General features: G+C 32.0%; 1 protein-coding gene and 1 non-coding gene across 2 annotated transcripts in view; one reads left to right on the top strand and one right to left on the bottom strand.

Annotated features, from left to right (window-relative positions):
* The window catches only part of LOC113372197, an 18320-nt gene extending 769 nt beyond the window's left edge, over positions 1–17551 (top strand). Inside the window, exons 2-11 of the mRNA XM_026612520.1 lie at positions 7437–7594; positions 7661–7790; positions 9457–9541; positions 11546–11632; positions 11732–11824; positions 11898–12023; positions 14193–14371; positions 16139–16271; positions 16537–16658; positions 16729–17551. Of these exons, the coding sequence (XP_026468305.1) occupies positions 7437–7594; positions 7661–7790; positions 9457–9541; positions 11546–11632; positions 11732–11824; positions 11898–12023; positions 14193–14371; positions 16139–16271; positions 16537–16658; positions 16729–17493 (1878 nt within the window). The 3' untranslated portion in view covers positions 17494–17551. The remainder of the gene's footprint in view (positions 1–7436; positions 7595–7660; positions 7791–9456; positions 9542–11545; positions 11633–11731; positions 11825–11897; positions 12024–14192; positions 14372–16138; positions 16272–16536; positions 16659–16728) is intronic.
* On the bottom strand, positions 580–734 carry LOC113364505. Its single transcript, XR_003366194.1, has one exon. It is a non-coding gene; the product is annotated as a 5.8S ribosomal RNA (ribosomal RNA).
* Positions 17552–23533: the final 5982 nt, after the last annotated feature.

The following is a 23533-nucleotide window of genomic DNA, read 5'->3' as shown; positions in this document are numbered from 1 at the left end:
GGTCGCTACGGGCCTGGCACCCTCTATGGGTAAATGGCCCCATTCAAGATGGACTTGAACTCGCCGCAACGCACCGAGATAATCGGATCCTCCCTAACACTACATTTCCCAGCGTCCGTCTCCGGCCGCGGGATTTAGTGCTGGGCTCTTCCCTGTTCGCTCGCCGCTACTAAGGGAATCCTAGTTAGTTTCTTTTCCACCGCTTAGTAATATGCTTAAATTCAGCGGGTAATCTCATCTGCTCTGAGGTCGTATTATGATTATGATGTGCTCGCAAACGTTAGTAAGCAAGCGCACACAAAATCGACGAGGAACCTTTGAATCGTCCAAATTTGCCGAACGAAAACCGCATTACGAAGAGTTCGGGTTTCCGGTTATCGGGAGGGTCGCAAGAATATAAAATCTCTAGGACACACAACCCGCCGTAATCCCACAGAACGTCAACGAACGGTAATGTCCGATGTTGCAAAGTGGACTGGCTCACACGTTGAGTGAATTATTTAAGAGCACGCATTTACGCGAAACTCCATCATTCGCCGGCAAGCCGTTTAAAGCAAGCGGCAGTCTGGTAATGTTATACGACCCTCAGCCAGAGGTGGTCCGGGAACAGTATCCGAGGACCGCAATGTGCGTTCGAAATGTCAATGTTCATGTATCCTGCAGTTCACATGTCGACGCGCAATTAGCTGCGTTCTTCATCGACCCACGAGCCAAGTGATCCACCGTTCAGGGTGATTTTATATATATTTATACATGTTTCAATCGTGATTCCCTCGAAATCGTTTAAGATAACTCGGGCGATTCTGAAACTAGTATGTTTATTATGGTTACAATTAGTACACCGTAAAGCTTTCGCGTTTCGGTCCGAGATACAAAATCTCGTTTCAAAATTGAAATATGAATATTTCACTGTGTGTGAGATTGAAAAATCTGCTTTTGCTGATTTTCATTTTCTTAAAACAACGCAATGAAGCGAATGTTCAAATTCGCACAATTTGAATAAAATGTGCAGAGTATATAGAATACTAACGCAAGCGTTTACTACAATCGACTTTAAAACACTAGACTTTCATCTAGCGCCCAAAGAATTGATTGAGCTATGCGTTTAAAGTATAATATTCAAAAAGAACGCCGTTTTCACAACGAACTTCGTCATTCGCTCAGGCATCTGGCGATACCGAGCAGATATACATGGCAGTGCTCACACAATGCATAAGAGCGCTAAGCGGTTGTAAACTGCGTCACGCTGCTTTTGCACACTGCGCAATATTTTGCGACTAGCTCCGGTCAACGTTAATGAAACGAATGATCATTGCCAGAGGCTTTTGCCCACATATATTATACCATGGGAGCGCACAACATTTAGTCTGCAACATTATATTGCGACATATAGCACACGCTTCATTCACTTAATAGTAATGTACGTTAATGATCCTTCCGCAGGTTCACCTACGGAACCTTGTTACGACTTTTACTTCCTCTAAATAATCAAGTTCGGTTATCTTCCCAGCAACATCGGCATGTCGAAACGCTGCCGCGCACCGGTCCGAAGACCTCACTAAATAATTCAATCGGTAGTAGCGACGGGCGGTGTGTACAAAGGGCAGGGACATAATCAACGCAAGCTTATGACTCGCGCTTACTAGGAATTCCTCGTTCATGGGGAAGAATTGCCAGCCCCAATCCCTAGCACGAAGAGGCTTCAACGGATTACCCGGACCTTTCGGCCAAGGAAAACCTGCTGATCTCTTCAGTGTAGCGCGCGTGCGGCCCAGAACATCTAAGGGCATCACAGACCTGTTATTGCTCAATTTCGTGCGACTAAATGCCGCCTGTCCCTCTAAGAAGATATATTTGTACGCCGGTAGTGAGAACCACAACCAACAACGACCGAAGCCGAAGCGGAGGGTCTTTGCGATACCAGAAAGTACGTCTATTTAGCAGGCTAGAGTCTCGTTCGTTATCAGAATTAACCAGACAAATCACTCCACCAACTAAGAACGGCCATGCACCACCACCCACCGAATCAAGAAAGAGCTCTCAATCTGTCAATCCTTCCGGTGTCTGGACCTGGTGAGGTTTCCCGTGTTGAGTCAAATTAAGCCGGGCTCCACTCCTTGTAGTGCCCTTCCGTCATTCCTTTAAGTTTCAGCTTTGCAACCATACTTCCCCCGGAACCCAAAAGCTTTGGTTTCCCGGAAGCTGCACGCCGAGTCATCGGAGGAACTTCGGCGGATCGCTAGCTGGCATCGTTTATGGTTAGAACTAGGGCGGTATCTGATCGCCTTCGAACCTCTAACTTTCGTTCTTGATTGATGAAAACACGTTTGGCAAATGCTTTCGCTTCTGTCCGTCTTGCGACGATCCAAGAATTTCACCTCTAACGTCGCAATACGAATGCCCCCAGTTGTCCCTATTAATCATTACCTCGGAATTCCGAAAACCAACAAAATAGAACCGAGGTCCTATTCCATTATTCATGCACACAATATTCAGGCGAATGAGCTGCTTTAAGCACTCTAATTTGTTCAAAGTAAACGTACCGGCCCCCTCGACACTCGGTGAAGAGCACCTTGGTAGGATTTTGAGTTGGGCCGCCTTTTTACGGGCTAAGCCCACCGTTAGGACGTCCCACAGACATGCCTGTTGAACACCGCGAGCGGTGAACCGACAGTGTGGGACACAGATTCTAGCAGATTCTCAATATATAAATAAATTGCTTACTTTGCTATAACCTTATCCAATAGTTTCTTATTAATTGCGGTTAATCGAATTCTAATTCAATATTACACATATAAATAATATGACTTGCCTCACTCCTCTATAAATCAAAATTTGATTGTTCTAATATTATTATAACATACTCTATAGTATTATATTATTTAGTTGTTGTTGATTCTTGTAAAAACTAACTCTAAATAATTTTATGATTATAAAATTTATTCATATTCAAATATTCAAAATTTATATTCAAAATTTATTTATTAACTTCCCGTAGGGTAAGTTATTGTAATGGGCCGAAAATCGGAATTGAAAATTTTTACATTTCTCGACGTTTTGAAGGTTTCTGAACGTTTTGGCATACTTCAGAAAAAAATGGATGTGAGTGTGTGTGTGTGTGTGTGTGTGTATGTATGTATGGATACAATTTTTCGCCCACGTTTTCGGGCGTACGGATCACCGATTTGAATGGTTTAAAAACATTCGATTCCTATTGATAAGGAGATGTGCTGATTAGTTTTTGGCAAAGGCAGGTCCAGCAGTTACGGAGATAAGGAGCAAAGAGTGCAGAAAATAGAAATCGTGTTTCTGAGAGAACGGAGCATCCGATTTGAATGATCTAAAAAACATTCAATTAGTAATGATTGGGAGAAGGGGTTATTAGTTTTTCGCAAAGGCAGGCCCAGCCATTTCGGAGATACAGAGCTAAATGTACAAAAAATGGCAGTTTTTGAGAGAACTAAGCGTCCGATTCAATTGATTCAAAAAACTTTCTGCTTGTCTTAACAAAATAATTGATTTTAGAAAAAAAAAAAATTACCATTTTTTTTTTTTTTTTTTTTAATTTTTTGTATATCAAAAATAATTCAGATTTTATTTTTAATTCTGACTATAGTTCTAATATACTTCAAACAAATAATTTCAACCATGCAATTCAGTTGATATAATTCTTATAAATATTAGACAATGTTACAATATTTATAATAATCTATTTGAAAACATTCAATATTCCTCGAAAATTTCGTTACGGTACGGAAGTTCCAGCAATTTGCCTTAAGGCACGATGCCACCCACCCCACTTGTTTTTATAATAATTTTGAAAAGTTTGCGCACAAATTTTCTTTAATAATTGTCTAATTGCTTCTAATTTGTTGAAAAAACTGTTTTCTTGTTTGTACAGAGTATTTGCGTCAGTGGAGTGACGTAATAACAGTTATTGTTTTTGTTTGAAAAAAACATTTCTATTGTTCAACTAATTAGCCAATATTCCGGATTAATTATTAATTTGCATGTAATCTATTGTTATATTTTTATATATATATATATATATATATATATATATATACTAGCTGACCCGACAGAGCTTCAAATACAACAATTAAATTTCAAACGAAATAAAAAAACGACTTTGCTTTTTCATATCTAGCTTAATATTGTTCCTAGGACACTTTATAAAACACCGATTTATTAAGATTTTAATTGATATAATTTTGTTCATTACATGATTTTTGTTAAAATGTATATTTTTGGAGATATTTGCAAAAAAACGATGAAAAACGCCAAAAGAAACGAATTTTTAGTAGCCAATAACTTGAAAAGTATTTGTTTTTGAAAAACATTATAAAACTAGTTTCTCTTATAATTAGTCTCTCTATCGATATCCGACGTTATATTTGAAAAAAAAATTACACCACTGAGAATGGGTGTCATCCACCCGAGTCTAAATTATTTTCACTTTTGAAATTGAGAGTAAAATGAACCTAATTCCAAAATTTGATACAAATTTGAGCACAGTACAAAATTGACTTGAGTAAATATTCCGTATCCAATGCCAAACAAATAAATTTTTGACACAATGAAACTTGTAAATAATTTTTTGAATAAGTATGTATTTTTTTTTGTATTGTGATTTAGTAAAGTAAGGCAAAACACGACTGCATTAGTTAAAAAATAATCTGTCGAATTGAATTATATAGGTCATCTGCCAAACCATATACTGTATCTTACATTATTTTAATTTTTGGCACATCTCAGCAGCTTTTCGGCAATAATAATAATGTAGACATTTAATTTTTTTTATTCATAATCATGAATTTATTATATATATTCTAATATTGTCTAGGCTCATAAGTGAATTGAAATTTTTGGCAGGTAACAGTTTTCATTTGTTTTCAACGCCAAACAATGCCTCAAATATTTTCAATGTTAAACAATGACATGTCGTTCTTTGCAATTTTTTCCATTTATTTTCACAATTTAACTATATTTGTAAAAATCAAAAATCCTAAAAAATTCCCTTAACAAACTTCAGAAAGATTTATCAAAATCCGAATAACCGTTTAGGAGAAGTATCATATCATACACCCGTACAGAAGAATTTTATATATAAGAATATATATAAAAATATATATGTGACATCCCATTAGTACTTTGTGTATATAAGATATTTATCATTATATATCATTAAAAATTTTATTACTTTTATAATTACATTGAACATTGGAATTTTGTTCAACAAAAATATTACCCACGATTCATTTTTAGACTTTCTCATTCTAAAAATATCGTGTAAATATTGGACATATCTAAAAATACGCGCTTTAATGTAATAAACAAATGCCATTTTGTATTTAAACTAATTATAAATTATAATTATGTTAATTGTTTTGAAATTTGTCACGGACTTTTAAGAAGCAAACTGGTTTCGACCGATTTGGCGAAACAATTATGGAATTTTGTCAAAAGCGCAAACAAATCACAAAAGATTGTGAATAATAATTTTATAGATATACTAGATGACCCGACAGACAATACTAATATTGTCTGGGCTCATGAATAAATTGAAATTTTTGGCAGGTGACAGTTTTTATTTGTTTTCAATGCCAAGCAATGCCTCAAATATTTTCAACGTCAAACAATGACACGTCGTTTTTTGCATTTTTTTTACATTTATTTCTACAATATTACTATATTTTTATAATCACATACATCCTAATAAACTCCCTTAACAAAGTTTAGAAAGATTTATCAAAATCCGAATAATCGGTTAGGCGGAGTATAATTACATACATCATTGCAGAAGAATTTTATATATAAGATTTTGTGTTTTTTTGGTTTTGCAATGTCTTGGCAAAAATTTGTGATGTCAATTCTTGGATAAAGTAGGAATGTTATGGTAGTACTATAGTGCGGGTCTATACCCGTATGAGTAACAATAACGCATAAATTCTAGCCTCCAAAATAATTTTATCATAAGTGCAACCTTCTGATGCCTCTATCGTAACACATATATGAAGTTAGGTTTTATGTGTGAAACTAGAATAAAATAATTGAAAAAAGTTCTATTTCACTCAAGAACTATCCTCTAATGCACCAAAAATCGAAAATGAAAATGTTTGGATTTCTCGACGTTTCGAAAGTTTCTGAACATTTTGGCATAACTCAGAAAAAATGGATGTGTGTTTGTATGAGTGTGTGTGTGTTTTGTATTGTCCGCATTCTTTCGTCCACGTTTTCGGACGCACGGATCAACCGAATTAAATGGTTTAAAATACATTCGATCTCAATTGATAGGGAGATGTGCTGATTAGTTTTTGGCAAAGGTAGGTCCAGCCGTTGCGGAGATACGAAGCAAAGAGTGCAGAAAGTAGAAATCGAGTTTTTGAGAGAACGGAGTATCGGATTTGAATGATATAAAAAACATTCAATTTGTAATGATTGGGAGAAGAGGTGATTAGTTTTTGGCAAAGACAGATCCCGCCATTTCGAAGATACAGCGCTAAATGTGCAAAAAGTGCAGTTTTTGAGTGAACTAAGCGTTCTACTTGCTTTTTAGGATAAAAAATTCAAAAAATTGCCCAGGCTAAGCACAGTCTAAGCGCCACTCCGGTACAAATGTTTACCCAAGTGCGTTTAAACTGTTTATGTACGGGGGAGCACTTTTCCAATTTCGTGAAAACTATTGAAAAATGTGAAAATGTCGCCAAGCTAAGCACAGTATAAGTAAAAATGTCGCACGGAATTGTTTGCAAATGCACTTTTTCAATTTTGTGTAAATTAGGTAACAATGTTTTTTTTTTGAAATTGAATTCGAAATGAAATGACCATTGTTAATGTTCTGGAGATAAATTGATTTATTTATGATTTACATTTGATTTGCTCAGATATAACAAGATAGCGAAAATAATGCAAGTTACAGTGTTTTTAATAATATATTTGAAAACGTTTAAAATATCTCGAATATTTCATTACGGTACGGGAAGTTGCAGCAATTTGCCTTAAGGCACGATGCCATACACCACTAGTCAATTATAAAAATCGAATTTTATAGGGCAATTCTGCCGTAAAAGAGCTCATAACACATCGTTGTCATGGCAACGCTGTTATGCTTATCTCTTGGTAGTAAAAACTGTAAAAATGTCTATTTATTTGGGGTGCTATCAGGCGTATTTTACATATAAACAAAGCAAGAAATAATTTATGATAACTTTATCATCAAAGATTATGTTATCATAACATTCTTCTTTGCCTTGTTTATGTGTAAAATACGCCTGATCGCACTAGCAAATACATAGGCATTTTCACAGAGTTGACTACAAGAGACCAAGCATAACATAGCATAACGCTATCTTATAGTCTATGTTACGGCAGATTTAGCCCATAAATCATATTTTTAATAATTTAACTACAATTAACGTGATTATTTTCCATTCAAGAACAACCAATCAGAATATGGTGACCGATGTCGTGGTACAGGATTCGATACACCCGTCGTCCTTGCATCAAGTGGTGAAGATTTAACTTCTGCCAAAAGTAGTGACAAGAAAAACGAAGCCAATGCCTTGTCGTCGCAAAGGACAAAACATGAACGAAGGTAAAATAAACACAATTTAAAATAAAGTTTTATCCTCATATCTTCCAATTGTCTATTATCTTTTAGTTTAAAGAACACATTCGGTTGGGCTCGAGTCGACGTAATAGTTACCACAATGGTGTGCGTCTTTCTGGCGTCTTTGTGTTTTTCTTTGCTGGTAGAAGCTGTGCAGACTTTGATTCATATCGACCATCAGGTAATATAGACTTAAATGTGCCCAAATATATATATATATATATATATATATATATATAAAACTAGCTGACCCGGCAAACGTTGTTTGGCTAAGTAAGGTATATTCTAAACAATTTCTAGAGAATCAAAAATATTAATACTTTAAGTGTATAAGAATGTGTTGTTTGAATGCTATATACAATGAGATATTATAAAAACAATTAACCCCATTAGTTTGTCTATATTATGTCTGGAAGTTTTATACACTTTCCATTGAAAACATGGTATAATCCAATCCCAGTCTTTTTTGGTATTTCGACTTATTGATTACGTTTCAAGTTTTCCAGATTCTTTTTTGATTCAGGATTTTATTTATAATTGTAAATAATACTACTTAGCTTATACAAAATTTTGAAATTTCTGCGAGGAAAGATAGAAAATGAATCAAGTATTTCTTCTTTGACCTGCTTTTTGAAAAATGAATAAAAGTAAATTTAATAAAAAGTATATATGTAGAGCAGGGCGAGGCACAAAGGTCCAATTTAACTTTGAGCAAATAAATTATTATATTATAAAAATCAAACCAATTATATCACAACAAATAACACATTTCAAACGAACAATTATCTGACTACGTTCAGTAAAACTGCCTTCTACTTCATCATTGTAGAAATGTGCTTTTTTGCTGTCTTTCAACAATTTGTTATCTTGACCTTTTTACCCTATAGGCGGAGTAACTTGGGACGGCCAGGTGGCAAACAGCTTTAATGTCTTATTTTAATTTTAAAGGTATTTTACAAAATAATTATAACATTTTCAGCTAATGCTAAAAAAGTACCAACGGGAGAAAATACTTTTATTATGGATTTTCAAATATTACCGTTTATCTCCCGATAGCAAGGTCATAAGGATCAAGATTATAGCTGGTTATATCTTTTACCCTCTACTTTCAAATGTTGTTGTTAAACAATGCTTAACTTTACTGTTTTTTGACACATCGGTGGTGGAGCTTTTTAACCCCGGACCTTCACATATTACTATCTATTCTTCGATTAATTCTGGGAAATTATAACTGGGAAAATGTTATTCGACAAAATGTCAATTTGATCGATACCAAATTTAGGTTCTGAATTTAAATAATATGAATAAAAAATAATATAACCTTGAAAATGTTTTATAATGACCAATGAGTATATAATTAAATAAATGAGATCTTTCAGAGCACCGTGTTTGAGAAAAATATGCCAAAAAGTGCATTTCAAAAAAGTTGATATTTTGAGTTTCTAGTAACACTTGCGGCCCGTTTACTAACGTTTTTGTATATAAATAACACTACAAACAAAACTACTTACTACAATTTAATCATAATTAAATAATATTCACGTAAAACATCTTATTAAACGTAATTGATCATCCTGTGTCAAAAACGTTTGACATTTGACGTAATAGCCACCGTCCATTGTTTAATTCAACGCTTCTACAAAAATGTTCAAATTAAAAATGTAAAGTTTCTACGCGATTTTGAAATAATATCTCACCTTTCCGACCATCTCTGGATTGGCACGAATTTTTCAAGACTAAGACTGGCCAAATCGGTTAAGCTGTTTTCGAGTTTTACCGAATCATTTGATCTAGAGCTCCATTTTTATATATAAGAATAAACTTATGAGTTTTTATTTTGGTTTTAGGATCCAATGCATCATCCAATACCAGTGCTGTGCGTAGGAGGAGCTGGACTGGTTGTTAATGGGTTGTGCTATCTGCTAATTGGAGGTGGGTAATGTAAATATATTTGCGACAAAGGGCAGTAATGTATTATTGCTATTTGTCTTGTCTTGTCATTAAACTTTTATATTGTTTCTATTTTGCAAGTCCTTTTGATCTTTATCTAACAATAGTAAAAAATATAGAAACAGATCTTGTTAATTTCCCGAAGGAGAAGTTTATGTTTTCATCAAAAAATCCGATTCGCTAATTTTATGTTTTCTCGACGTTTCAAGCCATTCTGAATCTAATTAGACCAACATTTAGAAAAAGTATGTGTGTGTGTGTGTATGTCAACAGATTTTTTGCCGTAAATCGACGTTTTCTCGAAAACGGCTGGGCCGATTTCAAAAATTTAAAAGCCATTCGATGTATTTCGACGAGGACTACCGTTTGTCAGTTTTTGTGCGACGATCTGCCGAGTCGTTTCTTTATAAATAGCAAAAAAGCGAAAAAAATTTCATCCACGTTTTAGCCCGCAATTCTGAATCGATTATGAAAATTAGAAATTAAATTTGTGTGGAACGAATTGCGAATACTTTGCGCGTCTCTTTTATTTAGATAGTATTTCCAAATTTCCTACAAAATAATAAAAACGACGCGCAAAGTATTCGCAATTCGTTCCACAGATGTGTAGAATCTTCGTAAAAAATATTTTTTAAAATGTCCTTTCTCCATTATATCTTCAACCTGTCTATGAACAACACACTATCCAATTGTGATTTTTTAAATTAGTATTTTTGTGAAAATATTGTGTGATTACAAGTTTAATGTTCATAATACATAGTCATAGTGTAGTGCATTATCATATCTTGATACCATGGATCATTAAAATTTTCCAATTTAACACTAAGATTAACTAATTGTAAGTACTATTTGCTATTTTATTTCTTCTTTTCACTCCAATTCAATTGTTTTTAGTTTTTAATTTCATTTTTAGTTCCACTGAATGAAGGCTAGGATTATATATTGAAATGTTCTAGATTTCAAAAAAATAGAAGTCAGTTATTAAAATTTAATTTAGTTTCAAATGTTGAATATTATAGAATTATATACAATTTTTTAGTTCTATGTAAAATTAAAATTTAAAATTTTTTTAGCTATAAGTAATATTAGAATTTAAAACTTTGTAAAAACTATTAATGGCTAGTTTGTAGAAAAGGAGGCAAAATAAATAAAAACTAGTGGGGTGGGTAGCATCGTGCCTTAAGGCAAATTGCTGGAACTTTCCGTACCGTAACGAAATGTTCGAGGAATACTGAATGTTTTCAAATAGATTATTATAAATATTGTAACATTGTCTAATATTTATAAGAATTATATAAACTGAATTGCATAGTTGAAATTATTTGTAAAGTATATTAGAACTATAGTCAGAATTAAAAATAAAATCTGAATTATTTTCGATATACAAAAAATTAAAAAAAAAAAAAAAAAGTGAAACAAAATTTTTTTTTCCGAAATCAATTATTTTGTTAAGACAAGCAGAAAGTTCTTTGAATCATTCAAATCGGACGCTTAGTTCTCTCAAAAACTGCCATTGTTTACATATTTAGCTCCGTATCTTCGAAATGGCTGGGCCTGCCTTTGCCAAAAACTAATAAACACTTCTCCCAATCATTACTAATTGAACGTTTTTTAGATCATTCAAATCAGATACTCCGTTCTCTCAAAAAATAGATTTCTATTTTCTGCACTCAAAACGGCTGGACCTGCCTTTGCCAAAAACTAATCAGCTCTTTTCCCTATCGATAGGAATCGAATGTTTTTTGAACCATTCAAATCGGTTGATCCGTTCGCCCGGAAACGTGACTGGAAATTTGTATCCATACATAAATACACACACACACACATCCATCTTTTCTGAAATATGCCAAAATGTTCAGAAACCTTCAAAACGTCGAGAAATGTAAAAATTTTCAATTCCGATTTTCGGCCCATTACAATAACTTACCCTACGGGAAGTTAAAAAAAAAATATATATATATACATATATTTATTTCTTTTCCCCAGGTTACACCTTCCACCAAGGCAGCTACCTCCAAATGACGCCAACCGGCGATGTGGTACTAGACAGAGCAATCTCCGGCGACAGACGTGGCAAAAAATCCACCGAAAAGCAAAATCAACAAAAATCTGATGAAGACGAAAACAAGGAAACGAAACGAGAAGACAACACATCTGGAAAAATCGATCGAGAAGTCGAAGCCATCGTTTCGAAAAGCGGAAAATTTAAAGACGTCTTCTTGCCAAGGAGACAAGGTGGCCGGGAAATCGCCAGAGACGTCATGAGTAAGGATAAAAAAATAGAAAAAAAAATATGATGATGATGTGATGATAAAGTTTATTTGTGTTTATATTTAAGGTTCTGTTTTTGTCATCATCTGTTCCCTGTTTGTATACTGGACTGACCCAGATGTGGCCAAGTATGTGGATCCGGTGATTTCTATTATTTCTTGCCTGTGTTTGCTCTGGCTAAGTTATCCTTACAGTAAGTGGATAAAACTAGTTGATATTGTTATTTTGGCTTGAGGCAAGTTACATGAACTTCCCGAAATGTGTAAATAATCGACTTAATCAATAAAAAATAAATTAATTTGTGAGTGATTTAAAGTATTCCGAATGGATTTATTGCACATAATTGAAAACGAACAAACACGTTAACTCGGAGTATTTTCTAAAAAGAAATGTTCAAAAATCAATAATTTTTATTATAGAACCAGTTTCCGTACGGGTTTAATGGTTTAGTATGTTCATCAAGACCAAGTACGTTATACCAAGTAAATCGTCTAATTTTAATTTTAACAAACGTCAAAAAAGCTACTCATTTTCTCAAACTTTGATGATTTTTTAAAATTAAACGACTTGTCGTAATGCAGTAATATTTTGGTATGTTCTCTAAGACCGTGATATATATCGCCAAAAAAAGTTCCATAAAAATCGGCTTAAATTTTTTTTTAACAGTTAATTACAAAAAAACGGCTCGATAGATTTTCACCTAAAACTAATCAGTATCATTCCCAACTAATATCTTTCGAACAGTTTTTGATTTTTTAAAATCGGTTCGGTAGTATGAGCTTAAATGTGGACGGAGTGTTTAACACTTTTTTTCAAATTACAAAGAAACGGCTCGGCAGATCGTCTCACAAAACTGACAAACGATAGTCCTCTTTGAGATACATCAAATGGCTTCTAAATTTCTGAAATCGGTTCAGGCCTTTTTGAGAAAACGTCGATCAAAGGTCTAATTTTGACCAATACCAAAAAAACGATACTAATTTTTGCAAACTTTGACGAATTTTTAAAATTAAATGACTTGTGGCAGTGCTGTAATATTTTAGTATGATCTAAATTTTTTTAAAAAAACTTTATTAAGGCCAATCTTTACCAAGAACTAACCGATTTACGGCAAAAAAACTTGTTTACATACACGCACATACTTTTAGTCCAAATGTCGGTCTCATTCGATTCAGGATGGCTTGAAACGTCGAGAAAACATAAAATTAGCGAATCGGACTTTTTTATGAAAACAAACTTCTCCTTCGGGAAGTTAATAATTTATTAACTTCCCGTAGGGTAGTTATTGTAATGGGCCGAAAATCGAAAATGAAAATTTTTGCATTTATCGACGTTTTGAAGGTTTCTGAACATTTTACTGGCATACCTCAGAAACTAAATGGATGCGTGTGTGTGTGTTTTGTATGTCTGCATTTTTTCCACGTTTTTGGGCGCACTGATTAATCGATTTGAATGGTTTAATAAACATTGGATCCATGTTGATAGGGAGATGTGCTGATTAGTTTTTGGCAAAGGCAGGTCCAGCCGTTACGGAGATAAAGAGCAAAGAGTGCAGAAAATACAAATCGAGTTTTTGAGAGAACGGAGTATCAGATTTGAATGATCTAAAAAACATTCAATTTGTAATGATTGGGAGATGTGCTGATTAGTTTTTGGCAAAGGCAGGTCACGCCATTTCGAAGATACAGAGCTAAATGTGCAAAAAATGACAGTTTTTAAGTGAACTAATCATTTGTATGATCTAAAAAACTTTCTACTTGTATTGACAAAACAATTGCTTTTGAGGATAAAAAACTATTACATCTTTTTTTATTTTCTATCAAATATTTTTGTAATTTTGGATTAAAAATTCAAAAAATCACCCAGGCTAAGCACAGCCTAAGCGCCGCTCTGATACAAATGTTTACCCAAGTGCGTTTAGGCTGTTTATGTACTGGAGCAATTTACCAATTTTGTTTAAAAAAAACTATTGAAAAATGTGAAAATGCCGCCAAGCTAAGCACAGTATAGGTGAAAATGTCGCACAGAATTATTTGCAAATGCGTTTAGACTGTGACTATACGGGAGGAGATTTTTCAATTTTGTGCAAATTAGGTAATTATTTTTTTTTTGAAATTGAATTCGAAATGAAATGACAACTGTTAAACTTCTGGTGATAAATTGATTTATGATTTACATTTGATTTTCTCAGATATAACAAGTTAGCAAAAGTAATGAAAGTTACAGTATTCACAATAATCTATTTATTATTCCTCGAATATTTCATTACGGTACGGGAAGTTCCAGCAATTTGCCTTAGGGCACGATGCCATACACCACTAGTATAAATTATATTGTATTAAATGAATATTTTTATTTCCAGTGAAGGAATCTAGCCTAATTCTGCTCCAGACAATACCAGCGAGTATAGACATTGACACGTTAAAGGCGAATTTGTTAGAAGCCTTTCCAGATATTGTCAACGTGCACGAATTGCACATTTGGCAGCTGACAGCCAACAAAATAGTCTCCACAGCCCATATCGTCTTCCAAAATCCAGAGGTAAAAAAAAAAAAATGGATTGTATAAAATTTATTAACTTCCCGTAGGGTCATTTTTACTCATCTTTACGTTTCAAAGGTTTCTGAACATTTTGGCATACCTTAGTAAAAATGGTTGTATGTGCGGATACAATTTAGTAGATTTGAGTGATTCATTTATCATTCGATTCCTATTGATAAGGAGACGTGCTGATTAGTTTCGAAGATACCCGGCAAAAAGTGCCAAAAACAGTAATTCAATTTTTGGGAGAACCAAGCGTCCTATTCGAATGAGTCAAAAAACGTTTTATATGTATTGACGAAATGAAGAACTGAGGAAATTTAAAGGGTCTTGTTCTTGATTTTATAGTTCTCTAAATTTGCTCTTGAATATTTGTAATAAATACTTCTTTTATAGTAAGAACTGAACTGAACTTTCAATCTCTAACGCTTGGGATTTTTTTCGCATAGTTACATAATTTTCCTCGTTACACGTACAGTAGTAGAAATTTTTTTCGCGTTAAGTACATATTTCCTTAATATCATATTACATACATTACATTGTCGGAAATCCGATACAAAATTATCGATACCGAATAAACAAAGTTGTTCAATCAAATTAACAAAATCAACGGAAAAATAATACTTGCAATATGTATATATATATACTAGCTGACCCGGCAAATATTGTGCAGCCATAAGAAATATTTCTAGAAAAATTTTAGTATTAACTAGTGGTGTATGGCATCGTGCCTTAAGGCAAATTGCTGGAACTTCCCGTACCGTAATGAAATATTCGAGAAATTTTAAACGTTTTCAAATATATTATTACAAATACTGTAACTTATATATATGTTTACAGAAAAGTAAATAAAGAAAACTCAATCAATCGAATTTAATATAAAGGATATTGTCTAATCATTAATAAAAATTATATAAACTGAATTTTATATAATTGTTAAAATTATTTATTTCAAATATATATGTGTGCTTTGGAACTTTAGCCAAAACTTAAATTAAAATCCGAATTATTTTAAATAATCAAAAAAAAAATTTTCTGAAAATTAAAAAAAAAATTGATTTTTTTTTTCCAAAAGCAATAGTTTCGTCAACACACGCAGTAAGTTTTTTGTATCGGATGTTCCGTTCTCTCAAAAACTCGATTTCTATTTTCTGCACTCTTTGCTCTGTATCTCCGTAACGGCTGGACCTGCCTTTGACAAAAACTAATCAGCACATCTCCCTATTGATAAAAATCGAATGTTTTTTGAGCCATTCAAATCGGTTGACCCGTGCAGACACACAGAACACACACACATCCATATTATTCATGTAAAATGTTCAGAAACCTTCAAAACAAGAAGAAATGCAAAAATTTTCAATTTCGATTTTCGGCCCATTACTATAACTTACCTTAACAGATGTTAAAAATATAAAAAAAGTCTTAGGGTTGGACAACCCTGGATCAAAATAAATTATTTTTAAAGCAAAATTCAAGCTTTTTTAAGTAGAATGGAAAGTTAAGTTATTAACAGCAAAAGTAGAATGGAAATTTGTTCGATTTGATGATTTGAAAATGACTTGCAAAATTGGGGTTTGTGTTATAAAAAATAAAATATAAAATGGTCGAGGAATAAAAAAAAATCTTGAGAGCGGCCAAGCCTTATTAATTAGATATATGAAAAATAGATGTAGCGCTATTCTTAGTCATACTGAACGTGAATATATAATTAAGTGTGTTGTGTGTCTATTAATTATTACTAATAATAATGCATTTTTCAATTTTCAGGATTATGGTAGGATAACAAACGAAATAGCAGACTTTTTCACAGAGCAGGGCATAACACAGGCGACGATACAACCCGAGTTCAGCACCTCGCAAAAAGTTGCATCAGGATCGGAGAATGGACAAGAACCAATAGGTTTGTGAAACAAATTCTGATTATGATAAACCTTTATTTATATATATGGCTTTGATGCACAAAATAGAATCGACTTTTAAACTAACTTCAGTTCGAAAAATTATTTAATGCTCGCGGAACAGACTGACCTTGGCCTTATCTGTAATTAATTTTAAACAATTTAAACTAAGTTGGTGACCCCAACACAATAAATTTACTAAATAATAGCTTTTTATGCGAGTTCGTAAAAGAAAGATTATATAAAACAATCTATTTTATATACCAGATGCCTGCCTGATGCGTTGTCCAGGATCTGAGAGGTGTAGGGCGAACAATTGCTGCGGAACCAGCCAACACGACAGCCATAGGGGTTCAAGGGCCGATATTACTGGTCCTTATAAACGAGGGGTAATTATTAATAATAATATTAATAAGTAAACAAGTGTTCAAATGATAAAATCTAACTTCCAATCCCCAGTCTTCCAGTTTGGTATCAATCAAGGTAGACGACAAGCAAGACCACGACAAACACAAAGAAGTACAAATAAACGTCCTGAATCTAAAACAAAAATACGATTTACAACATCCCGATCACATATTCCAACAAATATCAAAAAGTACCGAAAATATCATAACATCGACAGGAGCAAAATCAGGAGCAACGTCGAAAAACAAACTGCCATCCGACGAGGAGAAATTAATATCGAACCAGTATTCGAAATCGATGATAGACGTGCACAGCTTCAGGGCGGACGTGAAAAATATTTTGAAAAAAAACGACATGGGGAAAAGATCTGCCGAAAGTGACATCAATGACACGACAGATGTCACGGGTCACGTGACAGATGTCAAAAGAGACGCGACAGATGTCACGGGTCACGTGACAGATGTTAAAGGTCACGCGGTAAATGTCACAGATCACGTGACAGGTGTCAAAAGTGACGCGGCGAATGTCACAGGTCACGTGACAGACGTCACAGGTCACGCGACATATGTCACAGGTCACGCGGGAAATGTCACGGGTCACGTGACAGATGTCAAAAGCCACGTGACAGATGTCAAAAGTGACGCGACAGATGTCACAGGTCACGTGATAGATGTCAAAAGTGACGTGATAGATGTCAAAAGTGACGCGACAGATGTCACAGGTCACGTGACAGATTTCAAAAGTGATGCGACGGATGTCAAGGGTCACGTGACACAAGTCAAAAGTGACAAAGAACAGGAAATGCAACGATCATAGTATTTAGAAAATATTTTTAGATTTATCTGTATGCTTATATAGTTTATTTTAAATAATACAGGCCCATTCTGCCGCACAACAAACAAATGTTATGGCAAGGCCATGTTACGCTCCAACTTCCATACATCATGCTACTGAATCGTACTGTCCAAATGCCATGTATTTGCTGTGCATTCAGGCGTTTTACACATAAACTGCAACGTTACTCGTATGTTATGAAGCTGTGTCAGAAACACCCTGTTATCTAACATCGTTTTTGTTTTGACATTTGTGCGGCTTCTAGATTATGTTCTCTATCAGAATTCGCCTGATAGCACACCAACCGCATGACTTGTCAATATTAGTATGGAAAGTTCTTCATAACATGGCCTTGCCATAACATTTTTCTCTTATGCGGCAGAATCGGTCCCATAGTTTATTTTAAATAATTCTAATAATAATTATTCAAGCGTTTGTAAATATTCGTTTCAAATTTTAATCAAGAAATTAATTTTTAGAGAGTAATAAATAAATTTTTAACGTCAAATTTAGCTAAAACAGCTTTTCATCTTTAACAAGTTATTATTTACAAAGTATTATATACATGTAATATTAATTTATGTTTAAATAATTCGCAGAATTATCTGCGTGACGGTTGTGCCTTCAAAGTTGTGTTCAAAACAAATGTTTATGCAACAAAGTATTTGTTAATAAATAAATAGATGTACATCAGGGATGTTAACAATTTGCAAAAATTCGAAAATTGATAGTGAATAAATTTTCCAGTATTTCATTAATAAATAATTTATTTGCAACTTGAGTTTATATTAGGCAAAAATTATTTATTAATAAGTTACGTTTATCTAGTGCATCATGCAGCAGTGATGTCAATTTTTAATAGAAAATTGTAGATAAATTTGTTAAAAAAAAGAAATTGTCCAAGATAAATTTTACTTTTTGTAAAATATTATTTGAGTATATGTAAAAAAAGTTAATGATTAATTTAATTTTAAACTAAAATCTGATGTTGCCTATACGATTATGATTATTAATATTTTTTCTATATATTAAAACAGAATTAAAGAAGCGTAAATACGTCTGATTTAAGTATTGAAATAATTTTAAAAAAATAATCAAAGTTTGCAAAATTTTTGCACATCCCTGATAAATATATATATATAAATAAATATATAATTAAATTTATCCAAGGCAAAAAGAATGATGCAACTTGAAACTTAAAACTGATTTTAAATATTTTTATGTAAATTTTATTTGATAAATATTAATAAATTTTTATTTGATAATTAAGAAAAATAATAAAAAACATATTAGTGAAAAAAATTAGTTTTTGAGTTGTGCCAATCTACTTGCCATGTAAAGACATCCAAAGACTAAACGTATTAATATATAAATAATAAATAATTTTAATTATTAGTCCTTAATATGGATATTTTCGAATTTATTTGCTCCCAGGGGCTCAAATGCTTCCAAATTAATTTAAAAAAATTCTCTAAAAGTTTTAGCTCTTGATATTAACATTTAGATAGTCCGCAATTCAATTAAAAGTTTCCTATATGCATTATTAACATATGTCATTAAGTAAATTATTGCGCCATCTGTGATATCCTTTGTGAACTCAAATATCATGACACTTAAAAATATTAATAAATCACTTAACCTCTAATTAAATCCATGTGGATTGTTTTAGGAAATATTTATTCATCATGGCATCAAAATTATTTTTGCAGCAAAATATTTATTTAATTCGTGATTTTTACACTCAAATTGTCAGTAATAAATTGCCATCAAAATTATAAGTCTGCTATCACAGATGGCGCAAAAATTTACTTAATAATAAATATACGAAACTTTTAATTGAATTGCGGACTATCTAAATGTTAATATTAAGAGCTAAACTTTTTAAAGATTTTTTTTTAATTACTTTGGAAGCATTTGAGCACTTGGGAACAAAAAAATTCTCGAAAATATCCATATTAAGGCCCACCCTAATTGTTTAGATTTCGTTCGAGTTTTATAATCCTTATTTGTTAAAACAGAAACATCTTGATGGCTTGTTGATGTTCTGTTTATCTGTATATATTTCTATATATATATATATATATATATATATATATATATATATATATATATATTTAATATAAATTACTAAAATCAACGGGTATAAATAAATAAATCCATATCTCATTTGCATTTAATACAAGCCAACGACTTAGTCATTAGGTATTAATGCAATGTATTTGTATATGTATATTATAATTTTAACAATATATAATAAAATGTTATAAATACAAACGAACAGAATGTGTATTTATTTAAAAAAAATATACTGCAATATTTAAATGTCCAAAGGTATAAGATAAGCCTTTTATTGATTACAAATAAGATTTTACTAGATTTTGACAACATTCGTTTGGTCGTCAGTAGAGTCCTTTTATTAATTAGATATAATAATTTATTAGATTCTGATAAAATCAATTTGATCGTCAGTAGAGTCTTTTTATCAGTCAGAGAGTGTAATATTTTATTATATTTTTTATACAAGTCGTTGAAGATCAGTTTGCTCGTCAGTAGAGTCCTTTTATCAATTACAAATTATAAAATTTTACTAGATTATGATAAAATTAATTTGGTCGTCAGTAGGGTCTTTTTATCAGTCAATATTTTACTAGATTATTATACCAAATTGATAAAAAATAGTTCGCTCGTCAGTGCAAATTATAAAATAGATAAAATTAGTTTGCTCGTCAGTAAAGTCTTTCGTAATATCTTACTTTTTCAAGAATTGGTTGCTCGTCTTTTTGTCTGCTGGAAAGTGTAATATTTTAGTAAAATCTTCTTCAGTTTGCTAGTCAGTAGTGTTCTTTCGCATGTTATGTGTGACATTAAAAATTAAATTTATTCTTTTTAAGTATTTTTAGTACCTAGAAAATATACTAAAATTTTTCGATTTTTTATAAAAATATTGGATTTTTTTTAATTAAATGATATATAAATAGGCGCCATAACTTACAAAATGTATTAAATTTTCCTCCCACGTGCTACTTAGAGATTTTTTATTTGACTTGTCATATTAAGCGAACGATTTTACTTTCAGCTCTCCGTCTAAATTCGATCTTTTGTTAATAAATATTATAAACGCGCTTTCAATCGACCCAGGACTTTCTGAATATTGTGTAATTTAGAAACATTATGAAATTTAAAGCATTTTTAGTAATTTTTGTAATATATTTTATTTGATAATAATTTAATTGAATATTATTGAATTCCTATCTTAGCTTATATTATATTTGTCCATTCTAGGTTCTGATTCTAGTTCGAAACAAGTTTGTTTTATTCGAATTATTGGAATCAAAAAAAAAAATCAAGTCGCACATCACTAATCTCAACGCGGTACAATAACAATTCGGGTCAATTCAATTGCAATTTTAAAGTAAACAGAGTTGCTGAGTGGATTATGATAACAGAAAATGTTGTTTATAATTTAATTCTGTATACATTTATCAAATATTTCATTTAAATCGGACAAGTATTTTAAAAAATATACAACAGATTTTATAGATAAACGCATAGATGTAATAAATTCAACGCACTCAGAGTAACAATATATTTTCAATCGTAATTTTAAAGTATACCAAGTTGCTGTAGAGTTTTACAATATTAGACAACATTATTTATAAATTAATTCTGTATAATTTTGTTAAATATTTCGTTTAAATCGGACAAGTATTTTAAAAGATACAGCATATTTTATAGACAAACGCATAGATGTAATAAATTGAACGCGCACAGAATAACAATATATTTTCAATAGTAATTTTAAAGTATACGGAGTTGCTTTAGAGTTATATAATATTAGACAACATTGTTTATACATTAATTTTACACATTTCTGTCAAATATTTGACTTAAATCAAACGAGTCATTTAAAAGTTACAATTTTTTTTATAAATATATGCACAGATGCAATAAACTTGATGTACTAAAGTTAAAATTACGTAATTGCGAGTAGACTATTTTCAATTGACATTTTTAAGTACACCGAGTTGTTTCGGGGTTTTACAATCTTAGAAAATGTTGTATATAATTTAATTTTCTATAATTTTGTAAAATATTTCATTTAAATCGGACAAGTGGATTAAAAGACACAACAAATTTTATAGATAAACGCATATAGATCTAATAAATTCGAAGCGCTCAGAATAATAATCTAGTTTCAAACGTAATTTTAAAGTAGACAGAGTTCCTGTAGAGTTATATAATATTAGACAACATTGTTTATACATTAATTTTGTATAATTTTGTCAAATATTTCATTTAAAAAGTAGTTTAAAAGATTCGGACAAGTAGTTTAAAAGATACAACAGATTTTATAAATGAGATTTAGAATGATACTCTATTTTCGATCGTTATTTTTACGCACCAGATGATTTCACATTATAAGAAAATTTAGTTTATAACTTAATTGTTAAATAGTACATATGCATATACAAGTTATAATAATACATATTACATAAACAATTCAAATATTACATGCAATGTAATATGTATGTTGTACACATGGTATATGACAAATAAGAACTATAAGCTATCTACTAACCTGCAAAATGTGTACAAATCCTTTCCGAGCCTCGTCTTCACATTTTTGCACAAATCACTCACAAACACTGATTTTTTAACAATCAAACGATTTAATATTTAAAACTTGAAAAGCAAACACTAGACTATTATTAAAACCAAATAAAATACAATAAATGTGCAAGAACCGTTTCTTCTTTGTAGCTGTCAGAATGATTTCGTTACAGAATGAACTGAAGTATCCGGCAGAAGTTGACAGTTGAAGTTGGGTACAGGTTGGTATTAATAACGAACTTAGCTATGGAAGACATTTTGTTTTGGCACGACTTTTAAATATATAGATAATTGCATAATAATTGTATTATGCACATAAATAATAAATGTCGAATTTAATAATCTTTTAAATATCCTTCGCTTACTGCAGTTTTACTGTTGACAAAAATAACAACAAAAATGTTTCCATTAACTCAGAATCCCTAACCTAAAAATACATAATAATATTTGTCTGTCCTTTCAATCTGTCCTTCAATGATGACAACCGCTCTTCTAGCAATGGATTTTTAACCGTTACTTTCAAATATCACTAAACATAATAAATAATATACTTATCTTATATATAAAATTCTTCTGTAATGATGTATGTAAATATACTCCTCAACGATTATTCGGATTTTAGAAAATCTATCTGTAGTTTGTTAATGGATTTTTTTAGGATGTATATGATTATAAAAATATAGTAATATTGTAGAAATAAATGGACAAAAAATACAAAAAAAAACAAACGCTTATCAATATTTGGCATTGAAAACAAATGAAAACTGTCATCTGCCAAAAATTTCAATTTACTTATGAGCCTAGACAATATTAGAATATGTATCATAAATTCATGATTATGAATAAGAAAAATGAAATGTCTACATTATTATTGCCAAAAAGCAGCTGAGATGTGCCAGAAATTAAAATTATATAAGATACAGTATACGAGGTCTGTTCAAAAAGTACCCGGAATTTTCGTTTTTTCAAAAAAATATTTATTTATTCGTCTACATTAATGTGGTCCCCTTCAAAGTAGTCCCCCCCAGATATAATACACTTATGCCAGCGTTTTTTCCAATTTTCGAAGCACCCTTGATATTCACTTTTTGATATGTCCTTGAGCACTCTCAGCGATTCGGCCTTTATTTCTTCAATCGAGGAAAACCGTCGTCCTTTCATGGGTCCCTTCAACTTTGGGAATAGGAAAAAGTCACACGGAGCCATATCTGGTGAATATGGAGGTTGGGGCATGACTACGGTATTGTTTTTGGCCAAAAAATTACGAACAAGCAACGACGAGTAAAGCAGGTGCGTTATCGTGGTGCAACAGCCATGAATTGTTTTTCCATAAATCGGAGCGTTTTTTTCGGATTGCTTCACGCAAACGTCGCATCACTTCAAGGTAATACTCCTTATTAACCGTACGACC

This window comes from Ctenocephalides felis, unplaced genomic scaffold, assembly GCF_003426905.1.
Source record: "Ctenocephalides felis isolate EL2017-DRISC unplaced genomic scaffold, ASM342690v1 CF-g0.4_SCAFFOLD_00845, whole genome shotgun sequence".
NCBI lineage: Eukaryota > Metazoa > Arthropoda > Insecta > Siphonaptera > Pulicidae > Ctenocephalides > Ctenocephalides felis.
This window is presented reverse-complemented; position numbering and strand designations above follow the sequence as displayed.